At 50.4% G+C, this 18,232-nt stretch overlaps 1 protein-coding gene across 1 annotated transcript in view; it reads left to right on the top strand.

The window, feature by feature from the left end:
- The first annotated feature begins 232 nt into the window (after positions 1-232).
- CPT1A (carnitine palmitoyltransferase 1A) overlaps positions 233-18,232 on the top strand; it is a 42,103-nt gene continuing 24,103 nt past the window's right edge. The window contains exons 1-9 of the mRNA XM_052661803.1: positions 233-373; positions 3,160-3,299; positions 7,979-8,150; positions 10,678-10,779; positions 11,725-11,862; positions 13,130-13,207; positions 14,911-15,018; positions 16,792-16,879; positions 17,643-17,838. Of these exons, the coding sequence (XP_052517763.1) occupies positions 233-373; positions 3,160-3,299; positions 7,979-8,150; positions 10,678-10,779; positions 11,725-11,862; positions 13,130-13,207; positions 14,911-15,018; positions 16,792-16,879; positions 17,643-17,838 (1,163 nt within the window). The remainder of the gene's footprint in view (positions 374-3,159; positions 3,300-7,978; positions 8,151-10,677; positions 10,780-11,724; positions 11,863-13,129; positions 13,208-14,910; positions 15,019-16,791; positions 16,880-17,642; positions 17,839-18,232) is intronic.

Raw genomic sequence — 18,232 nt, 5'->3', positions numbered from 1 at the left:
TTCGATCCCTCAGTCGGGAAGATGCCCTATAGAAGGAAATGGCAACCCACTCCAGTATTCTTGCCTGGGAAATCTTGTGGACAGAGGGGGCAGGCAGGCCACAGTCCTTGGGGTCGCAAAGAGTCAGACACGACTTAGTGACTAAACAGCAACCACAACAAGGGATTTTCTAAAGTCTGGTCAGCACTCACCATGTTCTGTCCGCCCTTGTCATTCCAGAATCTCGCTGATCATGGCGGAAGCTCACCAAGCCGTCGCCTTCCAGTTCACAGTCACTCCGGATGGGATCGACCTTCGAATGAGCCATGAGGCCCTCAGGCAGATCTATCTGTCTGGACTTCATTCCTGGAAGAAGAAGTTCATCAGATTCAAGGTTTCCAGATACTTGCTTCAATCTGTCCAGTATTCGCTTTCCTATTTGAGAACTCCAGGTTCTGTTGAAGTTTCAGTGTGTCCGTGATAATTGGCAGCTTGTGTATGTTTCCTGGTCCTTAAGGCCTGTGAGACAATTTTATATGTATTGGCTCACTGAATTCCTGGAGAAATTCTGTAAGGCAGGTGGGGTGAATTGGGACCCTTTGGGCAGATGAGGAAATCGGGGTTCAGAGAAGTTAAGTGACCTTTGGGGTAGAAGGAGAATAAATGTCTCTAGCTCTGAGTCTGGGCCTCTCTACACTTCACAGGAAGAGGATTGTTTTCCATCAGTGTGAAACCACAGAGAGTTTCTGTAGCAGGTATCTCACTGATGAAATAGTCCACCACTGAAAAAGATGCACATAAATGCAGATGCGGGCTTCCGAGGTGGCTCGGGCAGAGAGTCTGCCTGCCAGTGGAGGAGATGCAGGTTCATTTCCTGTGTCTGAAAGATCGCCTGGAGAAGGGAATTGGCTACCCACTCCAGTGTTCCCATCTGGAAGATCCCATAGGTAGAGGGGAGCCTGGCAGGCTCCAGTCCATGGGGACGTGACACAGCTGAGTGGCTGCGCAAATGCAAAGTTCTCAGTTCTGTTTACCGGCAAGAGTGGACATTCATTCACTGTTTTTAGCCATGTGTCTTGTTTTTTTTAAATTTTACTGGAGTATAGTTGATTTATAGTGTTATATTCGTTTCAGGTGTATAGCAAAGTGAGTCAGTTATACACATACAAATATCCACTCTTTTTCAGATTGTTTTCCCATATAGGCCACAGAGTGACATTTTTTAAAAGTCTTTATTGAAATACTTTGTTACAACATTGCTTCTGTTTTATGTCTTTGGGTTTTTGGCTGGCGGCCTCTGGGGGATCTTAATTCCCGGACCAGGGATGAAACTCGCACCTACTGCTTTGGAAGGCGAAGTCTTAACCACTGGATGGCCGGGGAAGTCCAATGTGTCTTATTTTTAATTCATTTTATTTTAAAAATCACAGCAGTCGTGAATATGCACATACTCTTCGCTGGAAACTTCCTCAATTTTGCTGTTCGGGGAGATAAGTGCTGGGAAAAGTCCCCAGGGTTCTCTTTTCTCACTGCCAGTAATAATAGATCCTCCTTCTCCTAAAAAATGAAAGTCACAGAAGGACAAATGCATGTTTAAAAAAATTCAAGCAAGTTGAAAGTGTATCAAAAGTGTCCGCTCCACATTCCTCAGCAAAACTGGGTTTGTTGTCCAGTTTTCCTTTCCGAGGGCAGCTCAGAGGAGGGCTGTTGAGAAAGGCCTGGAGCTGGAGTGGGTGAGAGCAATGGCCAGGCCTGGCCTGGCGGGACAGCTGTCCCCTGGCTCTATTGGAGGGTCCTGGGGCCCAACTTCAGCTCAGTCCAGTCTAGTCGCCCGGTCGTGTCCGACTCTGCGACCCCATGGACTGCAGCATGCCAGGCCTCCCTGTCCATCACCAACTCCCCGGGCTTGCTCAAACTCATGTCCGTTGAGTCGGTGATGCCATCCAACCATCTCATCGTCTGTCGTCCCCTTCTCCTCCTGCCTTCAATCTTTCCCAGCACCAGGGTCTTTTCTAATGAGTCAGCTCTTCGCATCAGGTACCTAGTCTTTTGCCTGAGACCCCAGCTGCTGTGACCCACTCAGAGTGGAGGAGGGCACCACCTGCAGAGAAAAGTGCCCTCTGTGCTCCTGACCTTGTTGGGAGCCTCCTTGTACCTTCCTGACCCCGTGGTTTCCTAGGGGACCTAGAGGCAGGGGTAGGTGGTGGGGCCAAGGCTGGCAGAGCTGCTGCAGGGTGGGAAGTGTGATGAGTGGAGGCTGTTTATCTAGAACCTTCTTTCCCCTGTTATCATTTAATGTGTCTGTTTATTTTATAAGAACATTTCAGAGAACTTCGGAGAACACCAGAAGGCGCCCCCTCCCTGCCCCTGCCCCTCACCCGCAACCACTTTGTTTAAAATCTTCCATACCTCTCAATAATGAGAATAACATGGTAGTCTCTCCTAAGAAAATTCAGTAAAGCTTTGAGAATGTTTTTAATCCGTTGTCTTGATCAAATCAATCTCTTATTAACATGACTTCAGTATGAATTTTTTTTTAAATTATAAGTCTTAAAACATACACAAAAGTAAAGAAAATAATAAAGGCACACAGCTATAAAAAAGTCACATCGCTCATTTTCATGACTATTAACATTTTGCTGACTTGGAGGTCCTATTTCTTCCTAACCCTTTTTCCCTGCTACATTTGTTTTTTTAAGGGGCTGCTGCGGGGCTTTGGCTGAAGCATCTTACGGGAGATTCTGGCCATGGAGTGAGGTCTCCTATAGATATTAATACCTCTGGTTAAGCAGTGTCTGATTCAGGAGCAGCAAGAGGGGTGATCTGAGAGTGAGGGTCTCGGGGCATCCCGGATGCAGCAGGTTGGGGAGAGGACATCATGGTGGGCAAGGTGGCCAGTGTCCCTGAGTCAGTCTCAGGGGAGCTAAGGAATCCGTATGTTAACTTTAAGGCTTCTAACTTAGGGTGATTCGAATGTCCTGGGGTCACTCTCCAGGGAGACAGTTTTAGAGAAGTTTCTGACTCATGAGCTTCCCTGGTAGCTCAATGGTAAAGACTCTGCCTGCCGATGCAGGAGACCCGGGTTTGATCCCTGGGTCGGAATGATCCCCTGGCAAAGGGAACAGCCACCCACTCCAATATTCTTGGGGCACTGCTCACGGCGCTCCTGTCTGTTTCTAGAATGGCATCATCACCGGCGTGTACCCAGCGAGTCCCTCCAGTTGGCTCATCGTGGTTGTGGGCGTGATGTCGACCATGTACGCCAAGATTGACCCCTCTTTGGGAATAATCGCTAAGATCAATCGGACCCTGGACACGACGTGAGTAAGCCTCTCAAACCTCCAAGGGTCTAGGGAGTGATCCTTTTTTGTTGCTGCCGTTTTTCTATCTTTTCAAACGTCATGGCGGTCTGTTCTGGATATTCTCTTTGAGGCTTTTGCTACGATTCTCACGACAGCTTTCTCCCCATGTCCTGGGGAGGTCCCCCGGGGAGTTTGGGGTCCCTTCTCACTCTTTCTCTGAAGCCCGGAGGTGTGAAGAGCAGCCTCTGTCCTGGGGTGCCTGCCAGTCCACTTAGCCTGGCCAGGGGGCCCTCAGAATGAATTTTGTCCCAGGCACTGGTTCCGGACATGGTGTCTTCCTTGTACAGGGGGCCAGCCTGGAGTTCTGGGACTCCGAGAGCTGACTGCTGTGGGGGGTTCTGGGGAGACTTCAGCTGCTCAACTCCTTGTCTGAGTGACTTAGAATCTGGGTAGGGGGACCCCCAACACTCTATCCTAGTGACTGTAGTTTTCTAAGAGCTTGAAAATAGGCTTTTTTTAAGAAAATATTGTGAGCTTTGGCCTGGAGAAGCCTTTGGTTGATACTTTTCCTTCAAGGTATGTGGTGCCTGGGGTCTCGTGCGGGAATGCTGGCCGTGCCCTCGAGGGTCTTTGTGGAGCCCCTCTGATGTCCTTTCTTCCCTCCGGTCCTGGGGTGACCCTGTCTCCCGCTATCATCTCCTGCCCTGTGGCCCCTGCACTGCAGTGACCTCTCTCACTGGGGCTCTCTGATGTAAAGTGAGGAAACGCTCAAACTTGCAGACTCCTGGGATTTCCCTAGGGGTCCAGTGGCTAAGACTCAATGCAGGGGGCCCAGGTTCAACCCCAGGTCAGGAAACTAGATCCCGCAGGTTGCAACTAAGTGTTGCCATGCCGCAAGTAAAGATCCCGCAGGCCACAGCAAAGATCAAAGATCCTGATTGCCACAACTAAGACCTGTGCAGCCAAATAAATTCACAAGTAAATACTGAGAAAAAAAAAGATGTGGATTCCTGCCAGAGTCACGGAGAGGAAGTGGGGAGGTTGGGCTCCAGACCCAGCTCTGCGCAGCACTTCGGACCCCTGTGCCCCGCTCAGCAGGCCCTGAACCTCCCCGAGGAGAACCTTCCTGCCAGACAAAGGCAGGGACAGCACCTCTGCCTCGTCGGTGTTTGAGGGGCCCAGTGATGGGACCTGCACGGGGCTGAGCCTATCCCACCCCTCCTCCATTACACTGTGATTGCAGCTCTGAAAGTCACATTTTTATTCTTTTGGCTGTGCCATAAGGCTTGTGGGATCTTAATTCCCCGACCAGGGACGGAACCCAGGCCCTCAGCAGTGAAAGTGCTGAGTCCTAACCGCTGGACTGCAAGGGAATTCCCGTGGGATACCAGTTTCTCTTTTCTGGTTGAAAAGGCCTAGTGCCTCCACCTTGGCTGTGTCTTGTCCTAAGCCAGACCTTTGATCCTGTTCATGGGTTGCTTGCTGACATCGGTGAACATTTTAGGTCTGTGACTGGAGAAATGATAATCCCCAAGTCCTCGTGCCATATTCGGGCTTTGCTTTTTGGTTTTTGTTGTTGTTGTTGTTTTTTTAATTTTCTTCATTTTTTGACCGTTCCTCAGAGCAGGTGGGATCTTAGTTTCCCGACCAGGGATCAAACCTGCACCCCCTGCAGTGGCAGGGCAGAGTGTTAACCACTGGACCACCAGGGGATTCCTGAGCTTTGCTTTTGGGGCCAGGAGTTTTGTGAGGAAGGTGGGGGACAGACTGTAGCCCAGGTGTGTCCACCGTGTCTCTGGGCTGTAGCTGCAGTGTTGGGGTTGGGCCCAAGATAAACAGATGAATTTCTGGGCCCTTTACCAAGTTGGTTGTTTGGAACTCAAGGTTGCCTTCGGAAAAGGACAGGAAAATAAAGTGGCAAAAGGCGACATAAAAGAAAGCTCACGGTTCAACACTGAGTTTGATTCCGATCACGGTCAAGAAAGGATTAAGCACTTTTCACAGAAAGGTCTGAATCTTCCCTTGTCTGGGCCGGTGCCCCTCGCTGCCGACAGCTGCTCCTTGTTCACCAGGCCCTGGGGTGCTTGGCAGCTAGTGTGATGCTCTGAGTCACCCACAGCCCCCAGCCGCCTCGGAACCCCGGCTCACACCTCTGTCAGCGTCTGCAAGGCCCTGGGTACAAACCCATCCCCGCGGGGAATGCACACCCGCGCTTCGCATCTGCCAGACTTCTTGGTCTGCCTGAGGGGCCGGGAGTCCCGACAGGGTCCCCGAGCAGGAGACTCCGTCTCTCTTTCATCACCGTGCCCATGTCTCCACCCTCTCTTTCTGGAGAGTCACAGGCCTGCCCCGCTATAGACAGCTCATCTCTGCATCCCTGCCTGCTTGGGCTTAACACACTTTTTAATTTATCCTGGACGGCGGGCAGTCTCTTTACACTGGATTATATTTAGAAACGTCGGCTATTTAAAGCCCTTTCTAATCTGAGTCTTTATAAGATTTGTTTCTTCCTCCCTCTAAACCAATTGCAGTAAACTGGGCCATCCTTGGCCCAGATTTAGAAAGACCAGGTTAACAGGCCAGCAGCTCCCGGGTCAAGGGTCAAGGACTGTTCTGCACACTCTTGCTGGAGAGGATCCCCAACGCCCTGAAGTCGTGGCCTCCCCGAGAGCCCTGGGTAGGCCATCCGCTGCAGCCTTAGAAGGGCCACGACGTGTAACAGAATGCTTTTTTCACTAGCGCTTTCAGTCGAAGGGCCTATAGGTGTACGTAGAGAAAAGGCCAAATGCATCATTTGCTCGTTGCTGTTCAGTTGCTCAGTCGTGTCCAGGCTTCCCTGTCCTTCACTGTTTTCCAGAGTTTGCTCAAACTCATGTCTGCTGAGTCACTGATGCCATCCAACCCATCTCGTTCTCTGCCGCCCCCTTCTCTTCCGGCCTTCAGTCTTTCCCAGCATCAGGGTCTTTTCTAGTGTCGGCTCTTCGCATCAGGTGGCCAAAGCATTGGAGCTTCGGCTTCAGCATCAGTCCTTCCAATGAACCCCCAGGACTGATCTCCTTTAGGATGGACTGCTTTGATCTCCTTGCAGTCCAAGGGACTCTCAAGAGTCGTCTCCAGCACCACAGTTTGAAAACATCAGTTCTTAGGTGTACAACATAATGATTTGATATATATATTCTACAAGATGATTACCACAAGTTTTGTTAACATCCATCACCCAGTACAGTTACAAAGTAAAAAAAAATTTTCTTTTTAGATTTCATGTGTGAGACCATACAATATATGTCTTTCTTTTTTAACTTTTTTTTTAAATTTGAGTATAGTTAATATTCAATGTTGTGTTAGTTTCTGGTGTACAGCAAAATGATTCAGGAATGTGTATATACATATATACACACACACACATATATAATATATATATACAGATATATATATAAGTTTTCTTTGTCTGAGTCTGTTTCTGTTTCATTAAAATAAAGTTCATTTGTATCATATTTCAAATTCCACATGTGAGTGATATCATCTGGTATTTGTCTTTCTCTGTCTGACTTATTTCACTTGGTATAATGTCCTTAAGGCCCATCCATGTTGTCACAAATAGCAGCATTTATTCTTTTTTTTTTGCTGAATAATAGTCCATTGTATCAATCGGTATTAATACCATCTCTTCTTTATCCATTCATTTGTCCATGGACACTTAAGTTGCCATGTCTGGTCTATTGTAAATAATGCTGTAGGGACCATGGAGTGATTTCATTTCCTTCAGATAAATACTCAAAAGTGAAATTGTTGCCTCATGTGGTAGTTCTATTTTTTTTTTTTGAGGAATCTCATATTGTTTTCCATAGTGACTGCATCAGTTTACATTCCCACCAACAGTGCATAAATGTTCCCTTTTTCCTCCACATCCTCACCAACATTTGCTACTTAAACTATTTTTATTTTGTGACTGTTTTGTGGTTTTTCAAAACAACTGAAACTACAGCCCACAAGGGTGTATGAGTAGCTGTATTTCTTCTCATTTTTTAAGTCCCATCTTTATCAGATCACTTTCCTATCCATATCACTTTCCCTAGCAAATGAAAATATTTTCTAGGTTTTTAAGTGATCATGTTACAGCATCAGTTTCCACATGTATTCATGATAAATGTTCCTACCCAGATCAAAACCAAGCTCTTTTGATATGAATAGTTGAAGTAATAGTTCTGTCAAGTGACCTGCGTTCCTTATGAGTCATGATGAAATGTAAAGGTATGTTGAAGGGAAAAACATCTTGAGTAGCAGGAATGGAAATCACAGAGTTGCAGCCGGCTCCCGGCCGAGGAGAATGCAGGTCAGTCATCAGGCTGGGGCGTAGCTTCCATTGTGGGCCAGCCAGTGCCTCATCTTCTCATCCTGCCTGGACCTGGAGGAAGCTGTCTGTTTTCCCTGATTATGCCCGTTAGCATGGCTTTGTTTTGAGGACCAGCAAAGCAGATGGGGCTGGTTCATCTCACATCCAGAAGAAAGATGGCTGAGTCTTGGGAGAATCAGGTTAACGCGGGTGGCCCCCTCTGTCTGATCAGGCCTGGGGTCCGCGGCCTCCGCTGTGGCCCCAGGAGGCCGCCCCGCCTGGGAGCACGTGGCGTCTCTCGGCGCCGTGGCCCGTGGCCTCCTTCGCTGATGGACCCGCGGCTTGTCTGGTCTTGTCTCGGCAGCGGCTGCATGTCCAGCCAGACCAAGAAGGTGGTGAGCGGTGTCATCTTCGGCACGGGGCTGTGGGCGGCCCTCATCGTCACCATGCGTTACTCCCTGAAGGTGCTCCTGTCTTACCACGGCTGGATGTTCACCCGGCACGGCAGCCTGAGCCGCACTACCAAGATCTGGATGGTAACGCTGCCCCAGCATGCAGCTGGCGGGGAGGGCTTTGTTTCTTTCTGCCGGGCCTCGAGGCTTGTAGGACCTTGGTTCCCAACCAGGGGTCAAACCTGAGTCCGTGGCAGTGAAAAGGCCATGTCTTAACCGCTGGACTGCCAGGGAGCTCCCTGGTAGATGATTCTTAACTGCCTGACATCCTCAAAGCCGTGGCTGTTTCATAGCTTGATGTGTTTGGAGACAAATACACACTTGTGAAACCCTCATCTCTGCCAAAGTTACTAATATATCCACCCTGCCCTCCCTGAAACCTGGGCCCCACCCATGCCTTTCACCTTTGAACGTAAGAGCATTTAACCTAAGATTCACTCTCTTAGCAAATTTGTAAGGTCTGACGCAGGATTGTTTGTTCCAGGCCCAGCGTCCAGGACATACTTTTTTCAGGACTTCCCTGAAAAGTCCAGTGGTTGAGAGCCTACACTTCCACTGCAGAGGCTCCCATCCCTTGTCAGGACACTGAGACCCCACATAACCGGTGGTACGGCCAGAAAAGAAAGGCAGGAAAAGAAAAGCAGAAACCGCCCAACCAAACAGAACATAGTTATCTTGTAACTGAAACCTTGTCCCCTTTAAGGGACATAGCCACACATGCATATGCATAACTGACTCACTGTGTTATACACCGGAAACTAACACAGCAGTGTAAGACAGCGAGATCCACAGTCCCCAGCCCCTGTCCTCCGGCCCCTGGCAGCCCCCCTCCCTCCTTGCTGCTTCTGGGGTTCCACGGACCCCTGAGACCACCCAGGATATGTCCTTCTGAGGCTTGTCCACCCACTCAGCCTGGTGTCTGGTGTGGGAGACTTTCTCTTCTGCGAGAAGGGTCCTCACTGGGCCTTTTCCCCTTGGTGACTTCTTTAACATTAGTTTTTATTGAAGTCTAGTTAATCTACACTGTTGTGATAGTTTCAGGTGTATAGCAAAGTGAATCAGTTATGCATACACGTGTGTGTGTGTGTGTGTGTGTGTGTGTGTGTGTGTGTGCGTGCGTGCACGCTCAGGCATTTCAGTCATGTCCGACTTGTAACGCTATGGACCGTAGCCTACCAGGCTCCGCTGTCCATGGTATTCTCCAGGCAAGAATAGCTACTGGAGTGGGTTGCCACTTCCTCCTCCAGGCGGTCTTCCCGACCCAGGGATGGAGCCTGCATCTCCTGCTCTGCAGGTGTGTCCTGTTCCCACTGAGCCATCTGGAAGGCCTGTGCATATCCGTATAGCCACTCCTTTTTTAGGTTCTGTTCCCAAATAGGTCACTACAGAGTATTACATAGCGTTACCTGTGCTACACCGTCCCCTGGGTGACTTGAGTGTCGCCCTGCAATTGCCAGAGAAGTCTGACCCACTGTGACTCATAAGCTTGGGCTGGGGACTCTTTCCCTTTAATTAGCGTGTCCTGAATATCCGGGTTGATGTCTGCTGGGTTTGTCATCTCGGTCACCCATCAAACAAAAGTACCTTCCGTCTACTTCTTTGTAGCCTTTCTGACTAACTCGGGCAATGAATGGTTTCCCTAGCTGAGACCAGGACACCCTGACTCACCCTTAGCTTCTAGTACATTTCACCGGCTCACCTTGGTCCTTAGTGCAGCAGCCACTTACGTGCCATGAGCATGGATGTCTGTCCTTATCTCACCCAGTGATACCTCCACCTGTGGTTGAACGCTGCCTCCTGGGGATCCCTCTGAAAGGAGTGGGCATCCCCATGCTGTAGCCCACCACACCACACCTTTCCGCTTTCCCAAACAGACTTCCTGCTGTTGCTTGCATGTAAGGTTTCTGATTTCCAGAGAAATAGAATTTAACTCCCAGGAGAGATGCTGAGGTGGTGTCCACACTTTATTAAGCAGGAGAAATGACCTGCCCCAGGGTGGCCTTCATAGCTGGTGTCCAGTTGAGTCCCACCTGCTCTTCAGCATCAAGAATCACAGCACTCCCCCTCCCCCCCGGCCCCCTGGGGCCACGAGCCCCAGAAATTCTCTGAAGTCAGGTCAGCATGAGGTGACCAATTACTAGACCATGTTTAGATCGTTCCGGACTAAAGCAGGGGCAAGCGTGTCCCCTTCACCAGACATGTCAATGACCAGAGAGTCCCACTGCTTCGCCCAAGCTTGCTTCTGGGTCCAGGCCCCTCACCCAGCCCCTGATGCCAATCTGGAAACCGAGGGCCTTACAGAAGTGGGCACGTGGAACTTAATCCCCTTGTGCAGAAGTGTGATCAGACCCCATGTCAGGGTGCCCAGGGAATGGCACCTCCTGGACAGGGCAGGACGTGTCTCAGACACAGGGCTTCATTCGCCCTGGATTTTATTTGGGATTTTCTGTTTGCTGAGGCCTGCGGGGTTTGGGGCAGAAAATGGACTGGAGGAGATGAACTGCACTGGAGAATCAGTCAACAGCTGGCGAGTCACATACGCTGAAAAACTGGTTTGGGGCCTTTGACACAATCTCGTCTTTCAGAACGTACTTTTGTTCTTTTTTGTTAGTTTATGGTCAAGATCTTCTCAGGCCGAAAACCCATGTTGTACAGCTTCCAGACGTCTCTGCCGCGCCTGCCCGTCCCAGCTGTCCAGGACACTGTCAACAGGGTAGGTCAACCTCACGCTCCCTCTGGAACACCTGCTCTGAGCACCAGCATCTTTGCGATCAAGGCTTATGACTTGATGAGACTTCCCTGGTGGTCCGTGGTTAAGACCCCGAGTTTCCACGGCAAGGGGATTGGGTTGTATCCCTGCTCGGGGAACTAAGATCCCTCATGCCCCCTGGTGCAGCCAAAAAATACACTGTCGATGCTGTTGAACTGCTACCTGCCTCCTCCTACCTGCAAGGACCAGAGCAAATCAAAGTGGGGGCCCTGAAAATTCTGAACTGGTGGCCTGGCCTCTGCCTGGTGGTGTGACCTTCCCCGCCCCTGTCATTTTTCCGGCTCCTCTTTCCCGTCTTGGGGTCCTAAGCACCAGCCTTTAGTACCACCCTAGGCTCTCAGAGCCTCCCCACCCATCTCATTGGCACCTTCATAGCCTAGGTGAGAATAGAGCTCTTATGAAGGACCAGATGATGGAGAAAAAAAACCCACGCATTAAAAGCTCATTGTAGACCAAATCTTGATCTGGTCAGTCTAGAGTCCACTTTGGTGATTTTGTGCTGATTCAAGACCTGAGGAGCATGCATGCCAGTAAAAGGACAAAAAGGTTGTCTTTTTAAAATATGATTAATTTATTTGGCTGCTCCAGGTCTTAATTGCGGCTTGCAGGGTCTTACAGTTTTAGCGTGCGAACTCTTAGTTGCAGTATGTGAGACCTAGTTCCCTGACGAGGGATCAAACCCAAGCCCCTGGCACTGGGAGCTCGGAGCCTTAGCTGCTGGACCACTGGCGATGTCCCCCCAAAAGTTTAATTGTTGAGTTATCCCTGATGTAAAATGTCTCTTTGTATTGACGTTAGCTAACTTGAGTGAAGACTAGCCTTTTTCTAAGGCATAAGGAAAGAAACCTTCTATTTTAGCTGGGCTTATGTTTTTTCCCTTAACCCCAGTACTTGGAATCTGTGAAGCCTCTTATGAAGGAGGGAGACTTTACACGGATGAGGGCTCTGGCACAAGATTTTGCTGTCAATCTGGGACCGAGATTGCAGTGGTATTTGAAGCTAAAATCCTGGTGGGCTACCAATTATGTGAGTATACAAGCATGCTGTTTTTCTTGGTGGAATTTTGTGTAGGAATATAATTTGTTCCTGAGCCAGTTGAGTTTCCCTACATATGGCGAGTAGAAGGAGACAAGTGGTGGGTGAAACAGGCAGAGGAGTTGAGATTTGAGGAACAGCTAGTGTGGAAGACTTGGACCATAAAGAAGGCTGAGCTCCAAAGAATCGATGCTTTCAAATTGTGGTGCTGGAGAAGACTCTTGAGCGTCCCTTGGACAGCAAGGAGATCAAGCCAGTCTATCCTAAAGGAAGTCAGCCCTGAATATTCATTGGAAGGACTGATGCTTAATACTTTGGCAACTTGATGCAAAGAGCCGATTCATTAGAAAAGACTGATGTTGGGCAGAATTGAAGGCAGGAAGAGAAGGGGGCGGGTGACAGAGGATGAGATGGTTGAATGGCATCACCGACTCAATGGACATGAGTTTGAGCAAGCTCTAGGAGGTATTGAGGACAGGGAAGCCTGGCGGGTTGCAGTCCATGGGGTCACAAGGAGTCGGACACGACTTAGTGACTAAACAGCAACAGAGTGGAAGAGAAGGTGTGACCCAGACAGAACTAGTGGGTGGGGCACACCAGGGGCACGGCCATGGGGTGAGTCGTGACCGGAGAGAGCGGTCAGACTCCAGGGTGGGTGGGGCAAGTCACGTGGGGGTTTGATCCTGCACTGGTTACATGGGTGTTTTGAGTTTGTGAAAGTTTTTGCAGGTACTTAGATTCTTAGGTGGGCACTGTTCTGTGTGTTTATGTACTTTCTTACACAAAGTGGAAGAATGGTGGTCCTTGGGTCCCGAAGGCTGTGGGTGTGGTTAGGATGAGACTGCTGGCCTCCTGAGGGATGCTGGGAAGACAGGACACGTGGCCCTGGGGTGGCTCCAAGGAGAGTGGAAGCTGTGGGAGCAGAAGGGGAGAGGCAGTCTGTGGACAGTTACTGGTGGTGTTCACTGTTAAGAAATGCTAGAGCAGCCAGACATTGATCATTTCTTTCCCATTGGGTGTTTTTATTTTTTAAACCATCTATGAAATGAAGGTGATGTACCCTGTAGCTGAGTCTTGACTTGAATAAAGCCATCTTCCGGTGCCCACTGTTTTGCATTTGGTCCCACTGGGGCTGACTTGGCCCTGAGAGAGAGAGAGAAATGCTGTAAATGCGCCCTCCCCCAACCCTCCGTGCCCACCCCTGTCCCGGGCAGCCTGGTTAAGCCTGTCCTTGCTCTCTCCTGCTTGCACCTGACAGGTGAGTGACTGGTGGGAGGAATACATCTACCTCCGAGGACGAGGGCCGCTGATGGTGAATAGCAACTACTTCGCGATGGTGAGTCCCGCGGGCCCGCAGCGTCCGGTGGAGACCAGGCCGCAAGTGGCCCGTCCCGGCCCTGCGGGCTGCCTGAGGATGCGCTGGGCCTTTCCTGGCCCTGCTTCCCCCACCCAAGGCCCCACGCCCCCATCAGGGAGCCCAGGACCTGCCATCCACAGCAGAGGGCCCCATGGAGGTCCTTTTGTATTTCCAATGAGGTTCAAGGGTGCCCACCGAGCTGCTGCAGAGCAATTTGGATTGCAGAAATGGTCTCGTGGCGATCAGACTCCTCACTCAGCAAACTTCTCCCTCTGTTTTCCTAACTGAGCCTGAGGAACGCTGAAGGCCCACATCCCTGCCCGCTCCTGACCTGTGGGTCGGCTGAGAGCTCGTCCACGTACTGAGCTTGTCCCTCTGGGCCCTGGGGTGATGTGGGTCCCACCCTGAGTGTCATTTCACGTCTCTTTGGTCTTTTTTGCCTTCTGAGACACGGGTGGTCTGGAGAGCACACCCCATTGTTCTGTTAGAAGCACCTCATTGGGCTTCCCTGATGACTCAGCAGGTGAAGAATCTGCCTGCTGTTCAGGAGATGTGTGTGTGACCCCTGGGTCGGGAAGATCCCTTGTCGGAGGGCACGGCAACCCACTCCAGCATTCTTGCCTGGGAAATCCGTGGACAGAGGAGCATGAAGGGCTATTGTCCATGGGGTCGCAAAGGAGTCAGACGTAAGGGAGCAGCTAACCACCACCGGTGTCTGACCACTGGCCTTAAACAGCTGCTGAATCTGTCTTTCCTCTTCTTTCTTTCTCCTCTTTGCTTTCTTTTGTATTTTTTGCCTTCTCCTGATATTTATCTTAGATCTTCCCTGGTGGCTCAGAGGGTAAAGCGTCTGCCTTCAATGCGGGAGACCCGGGCTTGATCCCTGAGTCAGGAAGATCCCCTGGAGAAGGAAATGGCACCCCACTCCAGTACTCTTGCCTGGAAAATCCCATGGCCAGGAGCCTGGTAGGCTACAGTCCATGGGGTTGCAAAGAGTCAGACACGGCTGAGCAACTTCACTTCACTTATATCTATCTTATTGTTTGCTTTTTCTGTTTTTCTCTTTTAAAATTTCTTTTCTTTAAAAATAATTGTTCTTGTCCTTTGGAAACAAGGTCAGACTTAGAGAAAAACTGTTGACATGGCCCAGAAAAATACATTTTAGAGTGAACTGCCCATCTGGTCCCCTTTCATTCCCAAAGACTTTGGTGTCTATTTCCCACGTAATCGGGGGACAACCCCACACATATAATTTCTCTCAAAGTATCGTTGAGACAGACAAGTGACCCTTGGACTTGAAAAATATAAACACTTAGAAAATGTGTTTCTAAAAAGTTGCCAGCGCTACTCTATATAAAAGATTATTTTAATTTTTGGTTACTTCTCACTCAGAAAATGTCCTAATTATCTAATTGCTGCTTTTAATTTCCGCTTTCCTTTTTATGCATTATATGAGGATATTTAGGCTGTAGTACTGTTATCTTGTTTTTAGACTTGAATTATATTTATTTACCATTTAATTTTAAAATATACTGTTACCTTTCATAGCCGGACAATTGCTTGGAAGCTTGAAACAGCAGAGCAGGTGTCGTGAACGCGTGTGTAGGAATGCATTTGCTGTGTATTGAAGTTCGCTTGTCTTTCCGTGAACATTCCCCCTAACGCTGTGTATTTTGTGTCAGGACTTGCTGTATATCAAACCGACTCACATCCAGGCGGCAAGAGCTGGCAACGGGATCCACGCCATCCTGCTTTACAGACGCAAACTGGACCGGGAGGAAATCAAACCGGTATGCACACAAGTGCTTTTTTCTTAGAAGAAAAAAATGTATTTATTTGGCTGTTCAGGGCTGGTCGTTGTGGTGGCTTATGGCTTAGTGGCTCCATGACACGTGGGATCTTAGTTCCCTGACCAGGGATGGAACCCACACAACCTCCGCTGCAAGGTGGATTCTCAACCACTGGACTATCAGGGAAGTCCCAAACTACTTTTAAAAAAATTCTTTAGAACAGCTTTATCCAGGTGTGATTGATGTACAGCACACCTTCAAAGCATCCACCGTAATAAGTTCTGATGTTTTGATATGTACGTCTGTACATGTGAAACCATCACAGTTGAGTGAGTGAGAGCCCCGCCCACTGGCCCACCCTGGGCTCCGCTGTGTGCCTCTGTCTGTCTCTGCTCCCACCATCACCCTGATCTGCTTTCTGTCACTCTAGATTAGCTTGCATTTTCTGTAAATGGATTCTTGCAGCTTGTGCTTGCTTGCTTTTTTTTTTTTTAAACATTCATTATTTTGGGGCGTCCCTGGTAGTTTAGTTAGTAAAGAATCCATCTGCAGTGCAGGAGACCCGAGTTCAATCCCTGGCTTTGGGAAGGTCCCCTGGAGAAGGAAATGACAACCCACTCCAGTGTTCTTGCCTGGAGAATCCCATGGGCAGAGGAGCCTAGTGGGCTCCAATCCGTGGGGTTGCAAAGAGTCAGACACGACTGAGCGACTAAACCAACCAGTGTCTGTTTGGCTGTGTTGAGTCTCATTCGCGGCATCCAGGCTCCTTGTTGTGACATACAGGACATTCAGTTGCAGAGCTCAGACCCTCTAGTTGCAGCGCTTGGGTCTTAGTTCCCTGACCAGGGATCCAACCCATATCCCTTGTATTGAAAGATGGATTCTTAACCACTGGACCACCAGGGAATCCCCATTCACTTTTTTTGTTGTTGTTGTTTTGACCTCTTTCACTCAACATAATTATTTTGAGATTTCATTCTCTTCTATAGTGTCCTAAATGGATATATGTCTGATGCACTTTAGTTCCATAATTTGTCCTTTGAGGAAACCCTCTCTTGCTTGTGAAGGAAATAATACAGATGTCAGGCCTTTACAAAAATTCTTTTTGTTTGTTTATGTATTTATATTTTTGGCCGTGCTGAGTCTTCGTGGCCGCACGGGGACTTTCTCCAGGTGTGTGAGCCGGGGCTGCTCTTGGTCGCCCTGAGCGGGCTTCTCATGTCCCAGTGGCTTCTCTTGTTGCAGAACACAGACTCTGGGGCCTCCGGGCTTCGGGAGATGCAGCACGCTGACTAGCTGCTTCTCTGTGGCCCGGGGGAGCTTCCCAGACCAGGGGTCGAACCCGTGTCCCCTGCACTGACAGGCAGATTCTTAACCACTAGACCAGCAAGGGAGTCTTGAGGCCTTTCTTTTTTTTTTTAAACTACTCCTTTGACTTAAGTGTCAGCTTCTTTCTTTCTTTCCTTTTAACTACACTATGCAGCACTCGGGATCTCATCTCAGTTCCGAAACTAGGGTTGAAAACGTGCTCCCTGCAGTGGAACCGTGGAGCCTGCTGAGGACGGGTTATTTAAGAATAAGATGCCGGGTTCTGTGCTCTGGTCTGTTTCAGCAAACCCCAGGGTGCCTGGTATCCCAGGGAACCCCCATTCTTACAGAGTTTGGAGATTAGGTCTCCAGCCATGCTATGGGCCGGGAAAACAAATCCAGCATTTAAATGTGTGGACTTAATTTGCTCCTTGAATTTTTGTTTGAGACATATTTCTGTTCCAGATTCTTCTTCTGGGGTCTACGATTCCACTCTGCTCCGCCCAGTGGGAGCGCATGTTTAATACTTCCCGGATCCCAGGAGAGGAGACAGGTGGGTAGCCCACTCAGGCCTCCTTCGGAAATCAGAACTTCCCATCCTTGTGCTCAGGAGACATCGGAGAAGACCACACCAGTGGCTCCTAGCCTCTCCTAAGATTTCAGAGATTTCAGGCTCAAGAACCTTCCTTCTGTTAAACTGCCTTTGTCTTTCTCAGGCCTGGACAGTTAATTAATTTAACTGACTCAGTTTCTCTTCAACTGAAGGCTGTCTTACAGTAGTTTTTTTCCAGATTGGGTTAGGGATTTGTTTTTGGCCGCACAGTGTGGCATGAGGGATCTTAGTTCCCTAACCGGGGATTGAACCCATGGCCCCTGCAGTGAAAGCGCAGATTCCTCACCACTGGACCACCGAGGAAGTCCTCCACGCAGGGTTTATTGTGTTCAGGGGGAGCCAGATTTGTGGCCCAGTAGCCTGACCTACACCCCTGACCCCTGCCTTCCTTACTGCCCAGTGTAGGGGGCCCTCATCTGTTCCAGCCGGGACGCCCTCGAAAATGCAAGGGGACAGAACGGTACCGCTTAGGACCGCCCCCTGTCGGTCCTTTGGCCCGGGTGACACGTCCAGGGTGTGGGCAAAGGGAGCCAGCGCCCAGGCCTGCCCCAGCCCAGAGCCCCGAGCCCTCTGCAGGCTTGTGGGAAATGGACTCTGAGCGGAGCCGAGTGACGCGGGGACAGGAGGTGGTGCCGTCGAGGGTGTGTTCTCGCGTCCTCTAACCACGTGCCCCTGAATGCCTGCCCCCCCCACCCCGCTGCAGACACCATCCAGCACCTGAGGGACAGCAAGCACATCGTCGTCTTCCACCGGGGCCGCTACTTCAAGGTCTGGCTCTACCACGACGGCCGGCTGCTGAGGCCCCGGGAGATCGAGCAGCAGGTGCAGCGGATCCTGGAGGACCCGTCGGAGCCGCAGCCCGGGGAGGCCAGGCTGGCGGCGCTTACGGCGGCGGACAGGTGTGCGGCCCCTCCGAGACGCCGGGGGGCTGTCGGGGGGTCCCGGGGTTCTCTCATCAGGGGGGCAGACAGGTGTGCGGCCCCTCCGAGACGCCGGGGGGCTGTCGGAGGGTCCCGGGGTTCTCTCCTCCTCAGGGGGGCAGACAGGTGTGCAGCCCCTCCGAGACGCCGGGGGGCTGTCGGGGGGTCTCGGGGTTCTCTCCTCCTCAGGGGGGCAGACAGGTGTGCAGCCCCTCCGAGACGCCGGGGGGACTGTTGGGGGGTCCCGGGGTTCTCGCTTCACCAGGGGAGCAGACAGGTGTGCGGCCCCTCCAAGACGCCGGGGGGCTGTCGGGGGTGGTCTCGGGGTTCTCTCCTCCTCAGGGGGGCAGACAGGTGTGCAGCCCCTCCGAGA

This window comes from Budorcas taxicolor, chromosome 25, assembly GCF_023091745.1.
Source record: "Budorcas taxicolor isolate Tak-1 chromosome 25, Takin1.1, whole genome shotgun sequence".
NCBI classification, from domain to species: domain Eukaryota; kingdom Metazoa; phylum Chordata; class Mammalia; order Artiodactyla; family Bovidae; genus Budorcas; species Budorcas taxicolor.
Note: the sequence above shows the minus strand (reverse complement) of the source record. Positions and strands in the feature narration are given on the sequence as shown.